The sequence below is a fragment of the Molothrus ater genome, chromosome 26 (assembly GCF_012460135.2).
Source record: "Molothrus ater isolate BHLD 08-10-18 breed brown headed cowbird chromosome 26, BPBGC_Mater_1.1, whole genome shotgun sequence".
In the NCBI taxonomy this organism is placed as follows: domain Eukaryota; kingdom Metazoa; phylum Chordata; class Aves; order Passeriformes; family Icteridae; genus Molothrus; species Molothrus ater.
The window spans coordinates 3,753,702-3,773,078 of record NC_050503.2 but is presented as its reverse complement, the minus strand read 5'-3'; the positions used below and the strand labels follow the sequence as shown (position 1 = coordinate 3,773,078).

Here is a 19,377-nt window from a genome sequence, read left to right as displayed (position 1 = left end):
CTCTGCAGAGCCGGAGCTCAGTGCCACAACCACAGAGACGGAGGGGGGGCGGGGGTGGAGTGGGAATTGGGGGGTGGGGAGGGATCGTCGAGGTTGTGCTGCGCCAAGCCCGGCCCACGATGGAAACCGCCGGGGCCGGGCTCCTGCCCCAGCCCGGGGGAGCGAACGGGGGCCGCCCCCGCCGACGTGGCAGCCGCTGCCCGGACCTCGGCGGGGCTGAGCCGGCGGGAGCCCCCCCGCCTGCAGCCGTACGAACGAGGGGACCCCCGGGCTGCTGTCGCCAGGACCCCCCCTCACACAGAGGGGCACCCGGGCCGCCCCCGGCCCCTCCAGCGCTCCGGCTGTGCCGTGGGAGCGGGGGGGAAGGGGGGGCGGTTGCCACGGTAACGGAGCTCCCTGCGCGCCGGGATGAATGGGCCGGGAGCGCGCGCGATCTATGAATGAACGAGCGGGGCCGGGAGCGCAGAAAGCCCGGGACGGATCGCGGAGCACGGAGCGGAGCCTGGGAACCGGCCCCGCCTCCTGGCCGGGACCGCCGATCCCCCGGAAGCCCCCGGCCGCTCCGAGCCCCTCCGAGCTGCGAGCGGAGCTGTGTCGGGAACCGGGGCCGGAACTCGCGGGGTACCCACGAGTGCTGTCCCGCTCCTTGCCTGCGGATCCGGGCCGGGCTTTGCCGTCGCGGCGGCAGGGGTCCGGCGGGCTGGGGGAAACACCCGGCCCGGATTTCCCGAGCGGAGGGGAACGGAGCAGGACCCGGCTGTGCCCCCAGCCAGGACAGCCCCAGACCTTGACGCCCCGGTGGCCGACGGGCTCCAAAGCTGGACCCCACTTCGTGCACCCCTGGCCTAGGCACCCCCAGGGATGATCATGGTGGGGGCTGCTGCTGGGACTTCCAAGAGGACCCCAGTTCTGGGATGCCCTTCCAGGCTCTGGAGTACCCACGGCAGAGCGGTGGGGAGGGTCCCTGGGGATGCCTCGGCTCCTCCGGGCCCCCTCCCTGCCAGCCGCAGGGCCCCAGCCCTGCCCAGCCTGCCCTGACCCCTCACCTCCGCCCCTGTGAGCGGTTCCCAGAAGGCAGGATGGGAGGGGGGGCAGGATGGAGGCGGGGGGGGGGGAGCAGGATGGGGGGAGCAGGGCGGGGGGGCGCCGCCTCATCTTCCCAGCAGGGTCTGGGTCAGCCCTGGGTGTCACCGTCCCCCAGGACAGTCCGTTCCCAGCACAGGCCAGGGGCGGGGAGAGGGTGGGGAGGGGGCATTCCTGGGCTGCCTGGGGGCTGAGTCACCCCCGGCCACCGCGGCCACGCGCACACGCAGGGACACGCCACGGCCACACACGCAGCGTGTGCACGGAGCAGAACCACGCGCGCGTGGCCGCGTACCGGGCACACGCAGCGACCTGAGCGTGCAGATCAACGCCGCGCTGCGCGCACCTGGGCACACGCGGTGACATGTGTGGGAACACGCAGTGACACACACGGCTTGGGACACGCAGAGACGCACTCTCAGGGACCATGTGCGCACAGCTATGCACACACATGCACACGCACATACGGATTTGGGGGCGGTGCACGCGCATGCCCCTCTCAACCTCCCCACCCCACACAGCACAGCCAAGGGCTGAGCATCCTCCAGCTGTGCCCCAGCGCACGTGGGGACCTCCTCCGTTCCTCGGGGGCTCGGGGGGGGCCTCCGGGAGCCGGTTGCGGGGGCGTTCGGCCGAGCGTCGCCGGGGCTGCGTCACCGCTCTGACGCACCGTCGCTACCTGTGGGTCCCGCTGCTATAAATAGCCCCGCGCACGCCCCATCTGCCGCGCGCACGGTGACATTGTGACATTGTGAATGGGGGGGGGGGGGGGGGGGACACCCCGCTCCGTGCCCCCCGCGCCACCGGAGCCCAGGGGCCAGGTGGCCCCGTGCCAGCCCCGAAAATCTGAGCGGTGGCCGGAGGGTAGCGTGGCGGTGGTGGCACTGAGCCACCTGGCAGGGCCTGGGCTGGCAGGACCAGCACGGACGTCACGAGAGCTCCTCGAGGTCCTCGTAAACACGGTGACGCACCGGCGATGCCCTCTGGCCCCGTGTCCCCATCAGCCCCGTGTTTGCCCTGGCCTCACTGCCCGGGGCCACAGTGTGGGGACGAGACCCCCACGGCACAGGCTCAGGGGCAGGGTCACACGGGGGTGACCCCTCAAACATGTGTCCCCATCCCAGTGGCACCAGGGCCATTTAAGCGCCATCCCCTGTGGATGTGAATGGGGGGCAAAGGGGGGAAGCTAAGCCGGTGCCCCCTCCCCCAAACACCTCAGCTGAGAGATGATTTTGGGGGGTTCTCAAAAAGAGGGGAAAAGGGAGATTTGGGGTTTTTCGTTGCTATCAAGGGCAGGCAGGCAGCCAGGCTGGGACGCGCAGTGCAACCATTCCCGGTTCCCAGCGCGGCTCCTGCTGCTGCTCCGGCCCCGCTGCGACCTCGGCCCCGGCGGGCGGGGGGGTCCGCGGGACTGGGCTGGCTCCGCGCCCCCGGGCCCGCCGCCCCCGTGATGTCACCGCCCATGCACGCCGGGCTCCTCGGGCCGCGGCTGCCGGCCAGGCTGGGGGAGCCGGGGAGGCCCCGGGGTTGGCGAGGACACGGGGGGGACCCTCTGCCCCACGATGGCCTGGGAGGGGCTGCTGTGCACACAACGGCCACGCGTGTCCGGCTGTGTTCCACGCGCGTGTGCGTGCACTGCACACCGGCCGGGTGTGCATCCCCATAGCCCAGCCCAGGTGTGCTGCAGCCCCTCGCAGCAGCCGGGGGTGTTCAGCACCCCCCGGAGATCCCCAGGACCCCCAGCAGCCTGGGCACGCCGGGATCCCCTGCCCCACGCAGCCATGTGTGCACGTTGGCTGCGTGCACACGCGTGTGCAAGGGCCCGCGGACACGTGTGGGGTAGTGGGAGGCTGTGGGGAGCGCCGTGGGGCCGCGGCTGGTGGGCGGGGTGAGACATTCCTCACGGCGCTTGTTATTTTATCTGGTTCAAAGTCAGTTCCTGGAATGTTTTTAATTCCAGGATCCATCCCTGCGCCGGCAGCTCCCGGGCCCCCCCCGCGGCCTCCTCTGCACCCCACAGCAGCACTGCCGGCCCCACAGCAGCACCGCGACCTGGCGTGGGGGCTCAGCCCTTCAGGAGCCCTCTGCACCCTCGGGGACATCCAGAGGGCACCCATGGGTGCCCCAGCCTTGGCGGGTGCCCCACAGCCGGGTGATGGGGGCCCCGTCTGCAGCCCCACGCGGGGGCCCGGGCTCGCCCCCACGCGGGACCCCGCTGCGGCAGACGCCGTGTTCCCAACCCGTGCCAGGGACACGCGGCAGCAGCAGCGTCGCCCACCCGGCGTCTGGCACCGCCGCGCCAGCCCCGTCTCTCGCCCGCAGCCAGCGCCGGGTGCAGCCGGAGGGATTCCAGGGGGCTGCGGGCCTGGGGCTGCGGGATGTTCCCCCCACGCCGTGAGGGGCTGGAGGCGGCCACGGGGGTCCCACGGGCCGTGGGGGTCGCGGGGTGGGCGCACAAGGCGCACTCGCGGGGTTCACACGCGTGTTTGCAGGCTCGGGGGTGCTGGGGGGGAGGCCGGGTGGGTTTGTGGGGTGTGCAAGGGCTGGGCGTGCAAGGCTTGACGTGCATGCCTGTGCCGGGGTGTGCCCGGCACCGCGGGGCCGCGGTAGGGCCGGCACCGTGGGCGTGCACAGGGCCCACGGGTGTGCCGGGAGCCCTGGGAGCTGTGGGTGTTTCCTGGCACGCCCTCTGCGGCAAGGGCTGGGCACAGGGACAAGGGGGGCACCCGGTCCAGCTGTCCCCACCCACTGGCTGTGGGTGCACGGACACACCTGGAAGGTGACACCCATGCTGCCCCCACAGCGGGCACGACGCTGGTGCTGTGGATTGCTCCATACTGGGAGCACTGGGATGAGCACAGCCTGGCAGCAGTGCTGGCTGCTGAGCAGGGCTGGGGGCAGTGGGGACAGGAGCCAGGATGGGGTGCAGGGGGTGTGAGCCACGCTGACAGCTGGGCTGGGCAGTGACCCCCCCTGTTATCAGCAGCATCTGGGGGCCCTGGGCGTGGTGATGTCACCTTGTGGCGTGGTGATGTCACCCTGTGGCGTGGCACAAGGCAGCGCCCTGTGCCCTGCCTCGTCTCTCTGTGCCACAGACACCTCCTGCGGGTGCCTGCTCCGTCCTGTGCCATGATGCCACGCCATGGCTGCGGGGCCAGGCCTGTCCCAGCTCACGCCCTGCAGCACCCCTGCTCCCCCATGACCCCCCAAACCCTGAGCTGAGCCCATGGGGAGGCAGCAGCTGTTGGGAGCTCCCAAGGATGGACTGAGGAGCACCCACGGCGGGACTGTTTGCGTGTCCCCCTCCCGTGCGTGGCTGCTGGCATTGTCCCTGTGTGCACACACGTGTGCGTGTCCCCCGTGTGCCCTCCCGGCAGCCATTGCCTTACAAGGGCTGTGCTGCTCCTGCCGCGCTCGGAGCCTCTTCCCGTTGCCAAATTTGGCACGGGCTGGGGGTGTGGGGGGGTGCAGGGGCTGCAGGGGGGGAGCCCGAGGTCTGCTCTACCCGAAATGACGTCAAAGCGGGGCGCAGGGTGCCCGGTGCGGCACAAAGGCACCGCAGGAACCTGAGCTGCTTCCGCTCCCTCCCGGCTTCCTCCAGAGCTCGGCTGCTCCTGGGAGTTCAGGGTCTGGACAAGTCTCCCCTCCCCAGCTCACACTGGGCCCCCCATGGGAAGAGCCCACTCGCTTCCCATCCTGTCTGTGAGGTGCTGAGGGTCCCTGGAGCTCTGGATTGTTCTCTGTCCCCAACCCCGGGGTGTGGGACAAAGCTGGGACATGGCAGAGGGGACATGGGCAGCCACTCCTGCCCCCTCCCCACATAACAGCTCCACAGCTCCGTGCCCAGGCAGGATTCACCCCAGCCCAGGTGTCACCTGGAGGTGACAGTGTCACAGCAAAGCTCTGGGGGTGTCCCAGCCCACAGTGTCCCCCCACAGCATCTGACACCCCCCCTGCCTCCAGCTTCCTCCCAGCGATGCTGGGGGCTGCAGGAAAAGGCTCGCGTGGGTGAGATGGTGCTGACACACATCCCCAGAGCCACCCCACCCCATCACCTTCCCCAGGGCAAGGGCAGGTGGGGAAACTGAGGCACGGCCACATTTATGGCCACCAACCCCCCGCCCCGGCCTGCAGCCACCCCGGTGTGACGCAGGAGTGAGGGAGGGAGCTGGCAGGGAGCTGGCACTCATGGCCAGCCTGGCTGGTGCAACCGGCCCAGCTCCTCTGGGCAGTGGCCAGGGGGATGAGACTGGGAGCACCGAGTCTGAGAGCACCCACAGGTTGGGGTCTGGCACCCAGAGAGTGCTGAAAACACCTCAAGGAGACCTCAGACCTGTTCCCCTGCCAGGGAGGATGGGGGGCATCACTGCCCTCCTTCCTCCTGAGGTACACACAGGTGGTGCTGAGCAGGTATGTGCATAGGTATAGGGCACTTGTGGCTGTGCCATGTCCCTCTGACACTGCTGGGGTGCCCCAAGCAGCTCCTGTCACCTCACACCGACACCAGACACGATTGCATCCAGACTGCCCAAATTTATTTCAAAAATAAAAAATAAAATATTAAAGACCGAAAAAGCCTTGCTCTTCCCCCCCCGCCCCCCTTTCCCCAAAACACACACACAAAAAAAAAAAAAAAAAAAAAAAGACTTTTACAGACAAAAAAGACAAAAAACACATCACGTGGGGGCTCTATTTGCACAGATCCTGACGGAAAAAAATCCAAGTCGGACGAGAAAAAGGATCCTACGGCCTATGAAGACTATGTCAGTATTGGCTCAGTCGGGTCATTAATGTCTATAAATACCGGCCCTGCAGCCGGGACCGAGTTTGGGGTTATTTATTCAGGGGTTTTTTCTTTTTTTTTTTCTTCTTTTTTTTTTTTTTTTTAAGTTAAAAAAGAAAAAAAAAAAATCCAACCACCCAAGCGACGGGTGGGAAGGAGTCCAGGGACTCGGAAGTTGGGCTCGGCCGTGGAGGGAAGGTGCCTTGGCTTCTCCCTCCCCAAACAAAATGAACACCCCCCAAAAAACAAAGCCCCCCCCACCCCCGTCCCCCCTCCCCAGGCTGCGGCGGTGGGGCCCAGGCACACGCGTCCCCCCGGGGGGGCCCAGCCCCACAGCCGAGCAATGCTACATATAGAAGGGAAGGAAAACAAACGGCCCCCAAATCGGGGGGGGCTCCAGCACCTCCGAGAGAGACTTCATCTCCTCCTGCCTGCACCGGGCTGGGGTGGCACAAGGTGGGGCCGGAGCCCACCCGGCTTTGCCCCTCTTCACAGCAAAGCAGCAGCTTCCATACACCCCAGGACCCCCCAGCTGGGGAGGCTGCAAGGAGGGGGCGGCTCCTGCTGCTCTTCCCCATCACCCCAAACCCAAACGAGCAGGGGGATGGGGGGCTCCCCCCCTAACACGCAGGTCGGCCCAACGCGTCCGGTCGCAGCAAATCTGGAGGAGCCCCGGCCCGCGACGCCAGCGCTGCCTCCCCAGAGCGGGGCCAGCCAGTGGGACCCCCCGGCACAGTCCCCCGGGGCCCTGGCTCTCTATGCTACGACAAACTCGGATTTCATCTCGGCCTTGACCTCTGGCTTCCAGACCGAGTCCTCGAAGTCCAGGTCCAGGCTGCCCTCGCTGCTGGAGACGCTGCTGTTGCTGTTGGTGCGGCCGGCCTTGCGGTTGGGCACCCAGTGGTACGGAGCCCTGGCGTCCCGCCGCGCCTTCCGCCGCAGCCGCTTCTGCTGCAGCAGCAGCTGCAGCCGCTCCACCTTGCAGCGCGTCGCCCGGTTCTCCGTCTGCCGCAGCCGGTCCCCTGCAAGGGAAAACGGGAAAGGGGGTCACGGGGAGCTGCCATGGGGGGACATGGCAGCCCCCAGCTGGCCCCGTGTGGCACAGACATGTGGGTGTCCCCTATAATGGAGGAGGAGGGGTCATGGTGGGGTGCCCTGATCCACAGCCCAGCAGGTAGATCCCAATGGCACAGGCACCTGGACACCCCCTAAAGCAGGTGCCCTCCAAAAGGGAAAGGGGGTCACGGGGGGCTGCTATGGGGGGACATGCCAGCTCCATGTGGCACGGACATGTGGATGTCCCTGTAGCAAGCAGGGTGTCCCCTATAATAGAGGAGGATGGGTCAATATTGGGGTGCCCTGATCCACAGCCCAGCAGGTAGATCCCAATGGCACAGGCACCTGGACACCCCCTAAAGCAGGTGCCCTCCAAAAGGGGAAAGGGGGTCACGGGGAGCTGCTATGGGGGGACATGGCAGCCCCCAGGCAGCCCCATGTGGCACTGACATGTGGATGTCCCTGTAGCAGGAATGGAAGAGGATGGGTCATGTTGGGGTGCCCTGATCCACAGCCCAGCAGGTAGCCCCCAATGGCACACACCCCTAGAGCAGGTGCCCTCCAAAAGGAAAAGGCTGAGGGTGGCCTAACCCACATACTGGGAGATCACGGAGACCCCCATGGTACAGTCCCTTGGATATCCCAAAAATAGGGTGCCCACCACAGCACCAGCCTGATCCCCAGTGGCCTACAGCCATTTTTGGGGTGCAGGGTTCCCACAACACCCCCTCTCTATCCCCCTGGATGGATGGGGGGCAGCCTGGAGGACCTGGTCACACCAGCAGGGGCTGGAGCCAGCATGGAGCCACTCCTAGCTAGGAAGAAGGAAGAACAAACCCTGAGGGGGCTGAGCCAGCACTGGTGGTTTCACTTCTTTCCTCTAAGCAAATCACAGGGGGTCTGCTATGGGTGCCTGTGACACCTTCCGGCCCCAGGGCTCACAGGTGTGCACCCAAAAATGCCAGGGGAGCCGCTGCCATGCTCTGGCCAGGCCCACCTTCACCCCCAGTGTGGGGAGATGGGGTTGGAAAGAGGGAGCCAGAGTCTGCGTGACCCCAAAACCTCTGCCCACACAGCGGGGACAGGCCCTGAGCTCCCGGGGCAGCACGGACACCACAGCCACCTGCCACTCCCCCACACCCCCACCCACACAGGGACGCTTTGTCCCCACAGGGTTTGGCAGAGATGACAATGCAGGGTGGGTGGGGGGACCTCCCTGAGTCCCCAGGGGTGCTGATTGTCCCTGAACAGGCGACCCTCCTGACTGACACCTGTCAATCATCCAGTTCCCAGCCCCTTTCTGCTCATCCCAGCCATGGACCAGAGACCTCCCAAGAGGTGCCAACCTCACACCCCAACCGAGGGCAGCCAGACTCACCACTGGGCTTGCACATCCGGATCTGGCTTTGGCACTGGACGACGGGGTGCAGGGTGGGGGCGGCGGCCGCCGGCAGCGGCTCTGAGGTAGTTTTGGTGGCGAGGTCTGGAGAGGCAGGCGGCGAGGAGGAGGAAGAAGAGGAGGAGGAGGAGAACTGCGTCTGGCAGCGGAGCTGTGTCAGGGACTGGGGCATGCCCTGGTAGTGTCTCGTGGCGCTGAGGAGGTCGTTGAGGATCTGCAGGATGGTGCCGATGTCCCGCCGCGGCCGCCCGCTGCTGTCCTGGCAGTTGGGGTGCAAAGTGCCTGGAGTGGGGAGGAAGAAGTGGGTGTGAGACAAGCAGCCTCCCCCCAAGATCCACAGCCCCGTTGCCCCCAGCATCCCCCCAGAGCCCCCTGGCAGTTCAGGGGGGCAGCACGTACCGGAGAAGGTCCCTGAGAAGACCCCAGGCGCGTGGTTGACAAAGCTCTCGATGACCGCCCCGGGCTTGCGGGATCGGGCCGAGGGAGCCGGGCTGCTGCCCGGGGAGCTGCTGCTGCGGGAGCCACAGTCCACCTGCGAGGGGAGAAACACAGGATCAGCCTCGGGGTAGGGGTGTCTGGTGGGGGACACAACCCTGCTCCTCCTGACCTTCTGCCACCCCGCAAAAAGCCAGGTCAGGAGAGCCCAGACAGGGAGGTGCGGCAGGCACCGGTGCCAGTTCTCCTGGCATGCAAGGAACCAGCCTGGGGATCACGACAGGAGCCCTAACCCTGCTGTGCTGTGCAAAGGGGAAAGGGAAGCAACAGCAGCAGCTCCTGTCCCATGAGGACAGGCAAGGTGTGAGGACAGGCAGAGTAAGAGCTTGGGTTACAGCCTATCCTTGAGCCCCTCCCTGGGACCTGGGGACATCCTGGAGGCCAAACTGGGGACAACCCATTTCCACACATGAGGAAACCGAGGCAGGGCCAGGCTGAGCTGGAAAAGCCACAGCTTCACTCCCCTTTCCCAAAGGCCCCAGGACATGCCCCAGCCTCACCTCCGAGCAGGAGGAGACCACGCTGCTGTTCACCGTCTGCGTGCTGGCCCCGTGCGACCGGAACATCCCGGCGGTGACAGGAGCGGCGTGAGGGGCGTTACAGTACACAGGGGGGGCCGGCGGGGTGGGCGTGGGGCTGGGGGCCGGGCTCTGCTGGCACGAGGGCACCACGGGGATGCGGGCAAAGCCGGAGCCGCCGGCACCGTGCAGCGTCCGGCAGTGGGGGCTGGCGCTGGCCCCCGCCTCGCCCCGGCTGGCGATGAGGTGTCGGTGCTGGAGCTGCCCCGTGCTCTGCTGAGCCGCCAGCTGCAGCTGCACGAACATCATGTGGTCACCCACACGCAGGGCCAGGGTCAGCGGGGACCGGCCCGACAAGAAGTCGTTGACCTGGAGAGAGAGAGAGAGAGAGAAGGGATCCTCGTCAGCTGTGGCACAAGCGGTGGGGTGGTGGTTGTCCCCATGGTGCTGTAGGTTGCCCCTACAGGTTTCCCTTGGCTATAGGGAGGGGTCACTGGGGCACAGAAGGGCTGACCCCCTTTCACAGCCCTTCCCAGGCCCTCACTCGTGCCAGGCTGGCAGACGAGCCCAGCTGCCGTCCCCACGCGACCCCAGCCCGGTGCCAGCTCCGTCAGCTGATGATGCCGGGGGGTGTTTTTCCTCCTTCTGCCCTTCCTGCCCTTTATTCCCCACCACTGAGTGGCCGTGCCTGGCTGCCCTCCCCGGCAGGCAGGGACGGGCAGGGGCCGCAGCTGGGACTGCCCAGAGCTGCACGGGCAGCCAAAGGCCAGCACGGGAGGGGTGTCCCCCCCTTGCCCAGCTTGAGGGGGTGCCCCTGTTGGCACAGGGAGAAGAGGAGGGGGCAGGTGAGGACATGCCGGGTCCCTGCATGCCCACCATTGTGACTCAGGCCGTGCAGAGCCCACCTGCCCTCCTCCCTCCCCCCCTCAAGGCAGCTGGGGGTGGGGGACAGGCCCTGCCCAGCCCGGAGGCTCCGGCAGGTGATGGAGCAGCTGCAGCGTGGAGACAAGAGCCAGGGCCTGACCCTCCCCAGGCTGCAGCTGTGGGGGGCCCCCAATGCCCAACACCTGTCACCCCCCAGCTCACACCCCTCAGCCTTCCCCCAGGCGCATAAATCACTTGGCAGCTGTGCCAGGGAACAGGGGAGCGCCCCCCCCAAGCACTGCCCCACATTCTAGGGGAGGCTGGGACAGCCACGAACCACCATGAGCCCCCCCTTGCCCTCATGTGTGCTGCAGGGGGGGCTGTGCCTCTCACCTCTGCCAGCCCAGACGGGTTAATGGGGACAATGCCCCCCCTTTCCACCGCACACCCCCCTCGCTATTCCAGGGCACAGCTTTCCCAGCCTGTCATGTGCAGCTCCTGCTATCACCCACCCACATCCCACGGCACCTTTGGGGTCCCCAGCGGGGGTGCTGGGCCCCCCCTGTCCCCAGCTCTGCAGAGCAGGGCCCCCCCAGCCCCGGCCCTGCTCCCCCACGCCCCGCTGCCGCGGAGGCCGCTTCTGAGAAGCCGTGGGAAAAGCAGCTTTAAAAATACCAGCAGCAAAGCCCCGAGCGTGTCAGGCGGAGGCTGCAGAGGAAGGGGTGGGCGGGAAGGAGACGCTGCAGCTCTGGACACGGAGGTTACGGGGCAAGGGGGCGGGAGGGGACGGCGGGCGGGCGTGCACAGGGGCACACGTGTGCACACACGTGTGCGTGCACAGAGAGCACCTGGCCCCGTCCTGCCTCAGTTTCCCGCCCCATAGGGCCTGGATGGCCCAATGCCAGGCTGGCAGCCCCATCCTCACTGCTCGGTCCCATCCCAGCTCTGGCCCATGCATGGAGTCCCCCACAGCTGCTGGGCCACGCCAGCCCTGCTGCTGCTCTCTGAGCCACTGTAAGGGGTTCAACATCAGGCTGGACTCCAAGCACCATTCCCCAAAGTGTGGGACGGGGTCCCAGCTGGGTCCTGCTCCCACTGAGCTCCTGAGCGGGCTCTTTCTCTTTCACAGCCCCATCCCAGCCCCGGCTCTGCACCCAGGTGTGCCCGGGGGAGCCCCGTGCACCTCCCCGGGGCCCCTTGACGTCAGCCGGCCCCGCGGCCGCCTCCCGCTCCCTCTGACTCACCCCTGCCCTGCCTGACCCCTCTGCCAGCGCCGGCAGAAACCAGAGCACCCCAACCCGGCCAGGCCCGCGCTGCCGACGCTTCCCAGCAGCAGCAGCAGCACCACCACGAACGCCCCTCCATCCATCCATCCATCCATCCATCCCCACACACGGGGGTCCCACGGCCCCCCGCTGTCCCTCCCCGGGGCACGGAGCCCGCCCGGTCCCCGCGGCGCCCCAGCTCCGGGGCTCCCAGCAGCCGCCCCCACGCCGCTGCCAACCTCCCCCCGCGGCGAAACCAGCCCGCTCCAATGCAAACACGTCCCACCCAGCCGCCCGCTCGGCCGCCCACGCCGGGAGGACCCCGTCCCTCCCAGCCGGCTCCGCCGCGGGGGCCGGGACAGCCTCGCCGAGGGGGCTGGAGCCACCGAGCCCCCCCAAAAGTCCCGCACTTAGGGGTCCCCTGGGATTCTGCCAAGCCCTGCGGGGCTCAGCTGCACGGTACCGGGCTCGGGGCCCCGCGGGGATGGGGCAAGTGTCTCCCAGCTGCTTCTGAGAAACGCCGATGAGTCAGAGAACGCCGCATTCCCGCCTCGCTCCGACGCCTGGCCCCGCGTCACCCCGGCCCGCAACACCACGCACCCCCGGGCCCCCAACTCTGGAGCTGCCCCCGAGGAGCCCCTGCCCCGGTGGGGTGGGCAGCACCCCCAAACAGGCACGAGGAAACCATCCTAGGAGATCCAGATTGGCAAAGGCAAGGATGAGGAGGGGGAGCAGGAATTTCCCCCCCCCCCCAAGCCCCTGAAGGAATTGCCCCCCAAGCCCCTGCAGGGCACAGCTGGGCCCTCCCCATGCAGCCACCTGTGTTGTGTCTGTGCCAAGGGGAGGAACAGAGGGACAGAGCCCCCCTGGCCGCGTTCCCCCAGCCCTGGAAGATCAGGATGTGTCATCCCCCTCCTCTGTTCCTCCCCACCCTCAGCTCTCCCGGGCAGAGGGACTGGGGGAAGGAAGAGCCGGCAGTGGGACCCAACGCCTGCCTGCCATCCCTGGAAAGCGGGGGCAGCCGTGTGTGTGGGGAGGGAGGAAGGAAGTGCAGGAGCATTTCCAGGAAGCCCCCGTGCCCGGCAGTCACTTCCCCAAAGGCTGGGGAGGGGGTGGCAGCGCCCCGGCCCCCCCCCCCCCGGCCGCCCCCAGAGGAAGCGGCTCAGCTCTCCCCGTGCTCCGGAGGCTGCGTGACGCAGGCAGAGCCCAGCAAAGCATGAATGGGAGGAGTGGTTTCCTGCCCCCCCGCCGCCCCCCAGGTGCTGGCGGTTCCTCCTGCTCAGCCCTGGCTTCCTGAATCACCAACCGGAGGAACCTGCGGTGGGCAGGGAGCTGCGGAGCCGCTTCCCGCAGCCGCTGCCAGACCGTAGCCCACCCACCCACCCTCCTTCCTCGCTGTGCTTGCTGTGGGGAGGGGGGCCACAGCCCTGTGCAAAGGGGGTACCCTGAGCTCCACATGCTCCTGGCTCCCCAGTCCACCCCACACCTCGCTGGCCACAGCAGAGCAGAGCTGTGCAGCCCCAGCAGAAATCTGCAGCTCTGAGGCCAGGATGCGCACTGTGACCTGCCAGGCCAGGCTGGCAGGACCAGCCCCCTCCCACAGCTCTGCAGCCCGGCTGGGACGGGGCAACCCCTCCATGGGACCCCAGCAGCTTCTGGCACTGGGGATCCACCAAGGCTCCAGTCCAAGCTTACCCCCCCCCAGCCCCCACATGGGGTTAAAGCAGCTCCCAAAAGTCAAGGTCACCCCGGGCAGCCAAGGGCACTGCGGGTCCCTGCAGGCAGGGCAGCCTGGCCCTTGCCACATGCCCGCAGCAGTGCCCCGCCAGCCCCTTCTCTGAGCCCTGGCACCACACGGGGCTCAGCCCCTTCCCAGAATTCAGGTGACAAAAACGCTCAAAAAAACCCCAACCCTTCAAAAACCAGAGCTGCAGCACCGGCCAGAAAAAGGAAGGAAAGAGTTTCACAGAGCAGTAACAGAGACAGAAAACAAAGGAGCGGGGCCTGCACGGCTGGGGGTAAATTCCACCTTGGCGGCAGGAGCCGGCGGCTGCGCGCGCACCCACGGCTCACCCACGGCTCTCCCAGCCTGGGAACGCTTCCACCCCACCACCGAGACCCCCCAGCAGCGAGGGCATCCCACCCCCTCCAACAACTCCACAGCAATTCAGCCACGGCCCCACCAACGCCGCCCACTTGGCCTCTTCCTCGCCCCAGCACAAGGGACAAGGAGGGGGTCAGAGCGCCCCAGCACAGCCAATCTGCACGCCAAGGACGGCTCCAAGGAAAGCAGGGAGATCCCTTTGGGCGCTGGGCCAGGCTCTGCCGCCCCACGAGCCCCCCAGCGTGGTCCTGCCAGCCTCTTTTACACCCACCCCAGCTGTGGGGCAGATGGCAGCCCGCTCCCTGCACCCCATTGTGGGCATTTGGGGGGAGCTGCAGCCCCACACCCCCGGGCAGGGCCCTGAGCCGCCCGGCTCTGCCACCAACCTGCGGCGTGACCTTGAGTGAGTCACTTCACCTCCCCGGCTCCCTCCCGGCTTGTTTGGGCTGCCGGCGTGGGACCTCCCCGAGCCCGGCGCTGCTCTGGGTGACGGTGCCCGCCCCGGGCACCACCCTCAGCACTCCCAGCCCTGCTGGAGGTGAAACCTCAGCGAGGAACCAACGCCAAAGCTTTTGGGAGGGGAAGCAAAGCGAGGCCGCAGCTGTCCTTCCTCCCCACCCACCCTCTGCCTTTGTCTCCATCCTGCCCCGGCATCCAGCCCCTCACCTGAGTTTCAGTTAAGCTTTCCAGAGCTTGCATCACCGACTGTTCTGGCCTGGACGCCTGGGACTGGAAAAAAAAAAGGAGGAGGGGGGGGGATTAACGTTACAAATGCAGCAAAGGAGGGGGCGTCCGCAGCAGGAGGGAGGGATGACATGTCACTTCCACTATTTCTACACAAGCCCTGAGAAAGGAGTGAAATACTAAACCTGCTGCCGTGCCCAACCCAGCGCTGCCTCCTCAGCAAGAGCTGGGGCAGCAGAGCCGCAGGGCTGCCAGCACATCACATCCTCATCCTTGCCCGGGGCTTTAATAATAGACAGGGACGAGTGGGAGGGATGGAGGGAGCAGCAGGAAAAGGCCACTCACCATCAAGCCGGCCTCCACGGTGGGCACCAGTGTCAGCTTGCTGCCTTCCACGACCCCCAGGTCCTGCAGTTTGCCAGAGCTGAGGCGGCTGTGGGAGGAGATGCCAAAAGCAGGGTCAGTGCAGGTCGGGCAGCTCCCCCAGAGGGGGACACCAGCTGCAAGTCTGGCTGCTCCCAGGGGACCAGCAGCCCCCCCAGGCACCCCCACCTCAAGAATTCCCAGCTTTCACAGGCAGGAGGGAACCCTGGCACCCCACTGCTCCAGGGGAGCTCACGGTGTGGGGCACCCCTGCCCTGGGCACGGGGCAGTGCTGAGGGATCAGAGAGGAGCTGAGCTGCGGGCAGGGGAGGGGTGGGAGCACAGGGTTCATGGCGCAGGAAACCTGGCGCTTAGGGAGAAGTTGGGACCGGTGTAGGTGGGGGAGGCAGCGCTGGGAACATGCTCCCCCAGCCCCGCAGATGGATGCGGTGTCCCCGTGTGTCCCCCCCCCCCCGCTTCTCCCCTGATCCGGGAAAGACTCTCCAAGTTACTCCCGGCCCGACCCCACGCGGGCCCCGCTCCACGCGGGGGGTGCGCAGCCCCTCGGCCCGGGCCCCCGGCAGACAAAGGCTCCCCCGCCGCCCCCGGCGCTGGGGGCTCAGGGGGGGCGGCCGGGCCGCGCCGCCGCCGGGGCTGAGCCCAGAACAAAGGGCCGGGGCACGGCCGGGCCCCGCCGCCCACAAAGGAGCCCCGGCAGGGCCGGGCGAGGGGGCGGCGGCCGCGCTCCCGGCCCGGCCCGGCGCCCCCCTCCCTCCTTCCCTCCGCCCCGGAGCCCCCCCCCTCCCTCCTTCCCTCCCTCCGGCCCGGCCCCCGCTCGCCCCCGCCGCGGCCCCCCGGGCTGCCCCCCCCCCCCCGCCCCGCACAGGAATGGGGCCGGGAAGGGGGAGGGGGCGGGAGCCTTTGTGCGGTGCCGAGCCCGGTGCGAGGGGGCCGCCCCCGCGCCCAGCCCCGCTCTGGAGGGCTGGGGACCCCGGGCCTCCCGAGCCGCGCCGAGCCCCCCCCCCGTGCCAAGCCGAGCCGAGCCGTGCCGTACCTCTCTTTGTGCAGCAGCGCCAGACGCTCCTTGGGCACCTTGAGGCGCTGGGACAGCCGTCGCTTCAGCCCCTCCACCGTCTCCTCGGCGGGCACCGAGAGCTCATAGCGGGTGCCGGTGGTGGTGTGGATGTAGAGGTTCATGGGGGGTTCGGGTGGCCCCACCTCGCAGGCGGGAGCCCCGCGGCTGCAGCTCCTGGCGCCGGGCTGCGGGTCCATCCGCCGACCTGCGGGGGCAGCGGCGGTCGGTGTCGGGGGGCGGCGGGGGGATCGGACAAAGGAGGGAGCCGGGCCCGCTCCGCCACACGCCCGGCGGGACCTACGGGAGCTCCGGCTACGCGCTGAGGCCTCGGGCGGGGGCCGGGAGGAGGCGGCGGGCGGCTAGGAGGGGGGTCCCCAAGCAGGGCTGCACCGGCCGTGCCCTCCGCAGCCCAGGCGGAGAAAAAATAATATATATATATATATATATATATAAAATAAAAAAAAATTATAAAATCTCCCGTTCTCGCCCCGCTCCGGTGGCTGCCGCGGGAAGGGGGGGGGTGGTGGAAGCGGCGCTGCCTGCTCTTGCCTGCCGCCTCCTTTCTTTCTGCTCGCCGCCGCTCTGTGCTCTCGGTGCGGGGTGTCTGGGGGCGGGGTGAGGCCCGAGGCCGCGGCGAGGGGCGGGGAGGCCGCCTCGCTCCCCCTTCTCTGGGGCCGGACCCGCCGAACCGGCCGCCGCTCGCGCTGCCGTGGGAGCACCGGGGGGGGAGGGAAGTTACAATGTAGCAACGTCCCGGGGGGCGGGGCCTCGCCCTCATTCACTCCGGCTCCTCCGGCGGCCGCGGGCCAATGGAAGCTCGCCGAGAGCCCAGACATCCGCGGCGGCGGCCAATGGGAGGCGGGAGCAGCTTCCCCACGTGGCCCGGTGGGCGGGGCGGTCCGGCCGGATTCCTCCCGCCCACGCGGCCGCGCAGGCCCCGCCCCGGCCCCGCCCCCCGCGCGCCCTCGCGCCGCGCCTGGAGCCATTCATAATCCCGGCGCACAACAAAGGGGCGCGAGGGGCTTGGGGGTCCGCTCCGGATCGGTTCCGGTAATACCGGGCCGCCTCTCGCCGGGGAGCCCGTGGGCTTGGCGTGCGAGGCGCCACGGAGGGGTGGACGCGGGACATAGGCAGGCGCCGGCCCGGAGCGCCGCGGCGGGGGCGGTGAGCGGCCCCCGCACCGGAGGAGGCCGCGGCGGAAGGTGACTGCCCGCGGGGCCGGGCGGGAGCTGGAGCCCCCGGAGCCGAGTGACGCCGGGACACAGAGGCGGAAAGGGCGGGGGGGGCGGGGGGAACACGCACAGTCACCCGCGGCCGGTCACACCCGCCCGGTCGCACGCACCCGCCCGGTCACCCTCCCGGTGACGCCGTTGCAGCTACGGGGAACTGTCCCGGTGAGGGGTTAAGCCCCCTCTACCCCCCCAGCACGCTCTTGCCCCCCCAGTCCCGCAGTTGCAACCTCCACCCCAGCGGCCCCAGCCCCGCCTGGCGGCTCCCGGGGAGTGGAACGGACACCCCGCAGCCCCGGGGCCCCGTCCCGGCACCCACGGGGGGGTTGGGGGGGGGCGGGCTATGAGTCAGCAAAGCGCGGGCGCCCTCTGCCGGTCCCGCCGCGCCTCCTGAGTCCGGGGGGGCCGCGGGGGCCGCACCGGCGGCGCGCCGGGGAGCCCTTACCGGCACACCGGGCTGGCCCTTACCAAGCGACCGGGCGGTGCGCCCTAAATCCGCTGCTCGCCCACCGGCTAGGAGAGGCCCTGCCCGGGGAGCCCTCCCCCCCTCACAGAACACCGGGTCTTGGGAGCGAGGAGCCGCTCCCCGGGACGCGGCGGGAGCACCGGGGTTCCGGCAGCTGGAGCGGGGAGAACCGATCCCGGTCCCGCTCCCCGGAGGGAGGCAAAGCTCCAGGTGACCGAGGACACGGAGGGTCCCTGAGGGTGAGCAGAGCTCCCGAACAACCGAAGAGGGGCTCTGCCGTGCGTCCCCTCGGGAGCCCCGGGGAAGTGGGGCCACCCCGCCCGCTCCAGGGAAAGCAACCGAGAGATCGCGGTCCCGGTCCGCGGATCCCCCCCGCAGCCCGACCCGGGGCCCCAGCAGCCCGGCGCGGCTCCACTCACCGAGCACGGCCCCGCGGATCCCGGCGCGGCGGGAGCTCAGCTGCCTCCGGTGGCAGGAAGAGGGAGAGAGACCCCAGAAACGTCCCGGGGGGAGGTGGCGGTGGGTGCGGTGTCACCTCCTGAGCGCTGCAGCCGGTCCGAGCGCAGCCCTGACGCGGAGCTGCCGGGGAGGTGCCCGAAGTTTTATCCCGCACCGCCCGGGGTGGAGCCTGGCGGGGGCAGGGACCGGTCTGGCCTCGGCAACGGCCCCGGCAACGGCCACGGCCCCTGCCCCGGCCGTACCCGCACCTGCTTCCGCGGGGGGTCCCGCTCTTTGCCCCAGGGTCTCAGTTCTGAACGGGGGTCCCAGCCCTTACCCCCTTCGTTTCGGATCCCGCTCCCGGGATCCCGACTCGCCGTCCTCTAATCTCGGTATCAGCCCACCGGGGGCGTCTCAGCCCCTGCCGGGGTCCAGGCAGGCACGGCAGGGGCGAGCTGCCCTCCACGGATCGTGAGGAGGGGACAGACCGGACACCTCTCCCCCTCTGCGTGCCCCGTGGGTCAAAGTCAGCCCGTGGGCAGGGAATGGATGGGCTGAGCTCTCCTTAGGAGCCAAGCGTCAAAGCTGCTGCCCGTGGAGACTCTCTGATGTCTAATAACAAGGCTGGACCATTCCTGCCCCAGGGATTCCCTCTGCCCAACCACGCACTTCCCAGCAGGGACACAGACTTAGCCCTACAGGGCTTTAAAGCAAGGGACAAACGGGTGGTGGGCACCAGTTCCGGAGTGCCCTGGGTGCCAAGGGGCAGAAGCTGCTTCCTCCCGGGCCAGCGCCACCCCGTGCACACAGGGAGGGTGCTGGGGAAATGCTGCTGTGACCTCAGGCTGCCTTGCCGGGTCTCTCCTTCGCAGACAATGCCCTGGCACGCCAAGACACAAAGCAGCTGGAGGGGGGGATCTGGCGGCCAGTCCGCAGCGGGAAGACCCGACCCGTGAGGCTGCAGGAGCCAAGGGGGGACTCTCTGAATCCCCAAAATTCTGCTGCTGTGTCCCTCCCGCCCGGCGTCCCCTGGGGCGGGTGCAGATGGCTGGGAGGGAGCGAGGCCACTCGTGCAAGGCAGAGACCGGGCTTGGGAGGGAGCCTTTGTCGCACAGCCCACGGCCCCCCGCCCGCCCCAGCCCCCTCCAAGCTCTCGGGGGGGAGATGAGCTCAGGCGGCTCCGACTCCGGCTCCTGCCATTGTTGTCCCTGGGAGAGGGGCCGGGGCAGGGATGCGCCATTGTTCTCCCCGGGCCTGCGAAGCCGCCCCTAGGGGGGCCACATCCCCAGCTGGCCGTGCGGGGCCAGGCCCTGGAGCAGCGAGGAGAGGGGACAGCCAGGGCCACAGGTTTGGCCCTGCCACAGCTCAGGCTTGTGCACCAGGAGGGGACAAGGTGTCACACCAGAGCCACTCCTGCAGGGAGCAGGGTCTGCTCCCAGCCCTGATCCGTGGGGAGGAATGAGGGAACCAGAGCCACTCCTGCAGGGATCAGGGTCTGCTCCCAGCCCCGAGCCGTGGGGAGGGACAAGGGCACATTGTGGCCATGGCTGGGAGT

The 19,377-nt window shown here is 68.6% G+C and overlaps 1 protein-coding gene across 3 annotated transcripts; it reads right to left on the bottom strand.

Moving 5' to 3' along the window:
• Positions 1-6,141: 6,141 nt before the first annotated feature.
• On the bottom strand, positions 6,142-17,963 carry MIDN (midnolin). 3 transcript variants are annotated; one of them, XM_036399596.1, is made up of 8 exons: positions 17,804-17,963; positions 15,669-15,894; positions 14,597-14,684; positions 14,234-14,296; positions 9,317-9,703; positions 8,721-8,853; positions 8,301-8,603; positions 6,142-6,888 (listed from the first exon to the last, which is right to left on the bottom strand). In XM_036399596.1, exons 2-8 carry the CDS (start codon positions 15,884-15,886, stop codon positions 6,623-6,625), a joined length of 1,458 nt encoding a protein of 485 aa, XP_036255489.1. In that variant the 5' UTR covers positions 15,887-15,894; positions 17,804-17,963; the 3' UTR covers positions 6,142-6,622. The 3 variants fall into 3 exon arrangements, with proteins under 3 accessions (XP_036255489.1, XP_036255490.1, XP_036255488.1); XM_036399597.1 differs by lacking the exon at positions 17,804-17,963 and adding an exon at positions 15,991-16,385; XM_036399595.1 differs by lacking the exon at positions 17,804-17,963 and having other exon boundaries at positions 15,669-16,385.
• Between the last annotated feature and the right edge of the window lie 1,414 nt (positions 17,964-19,377).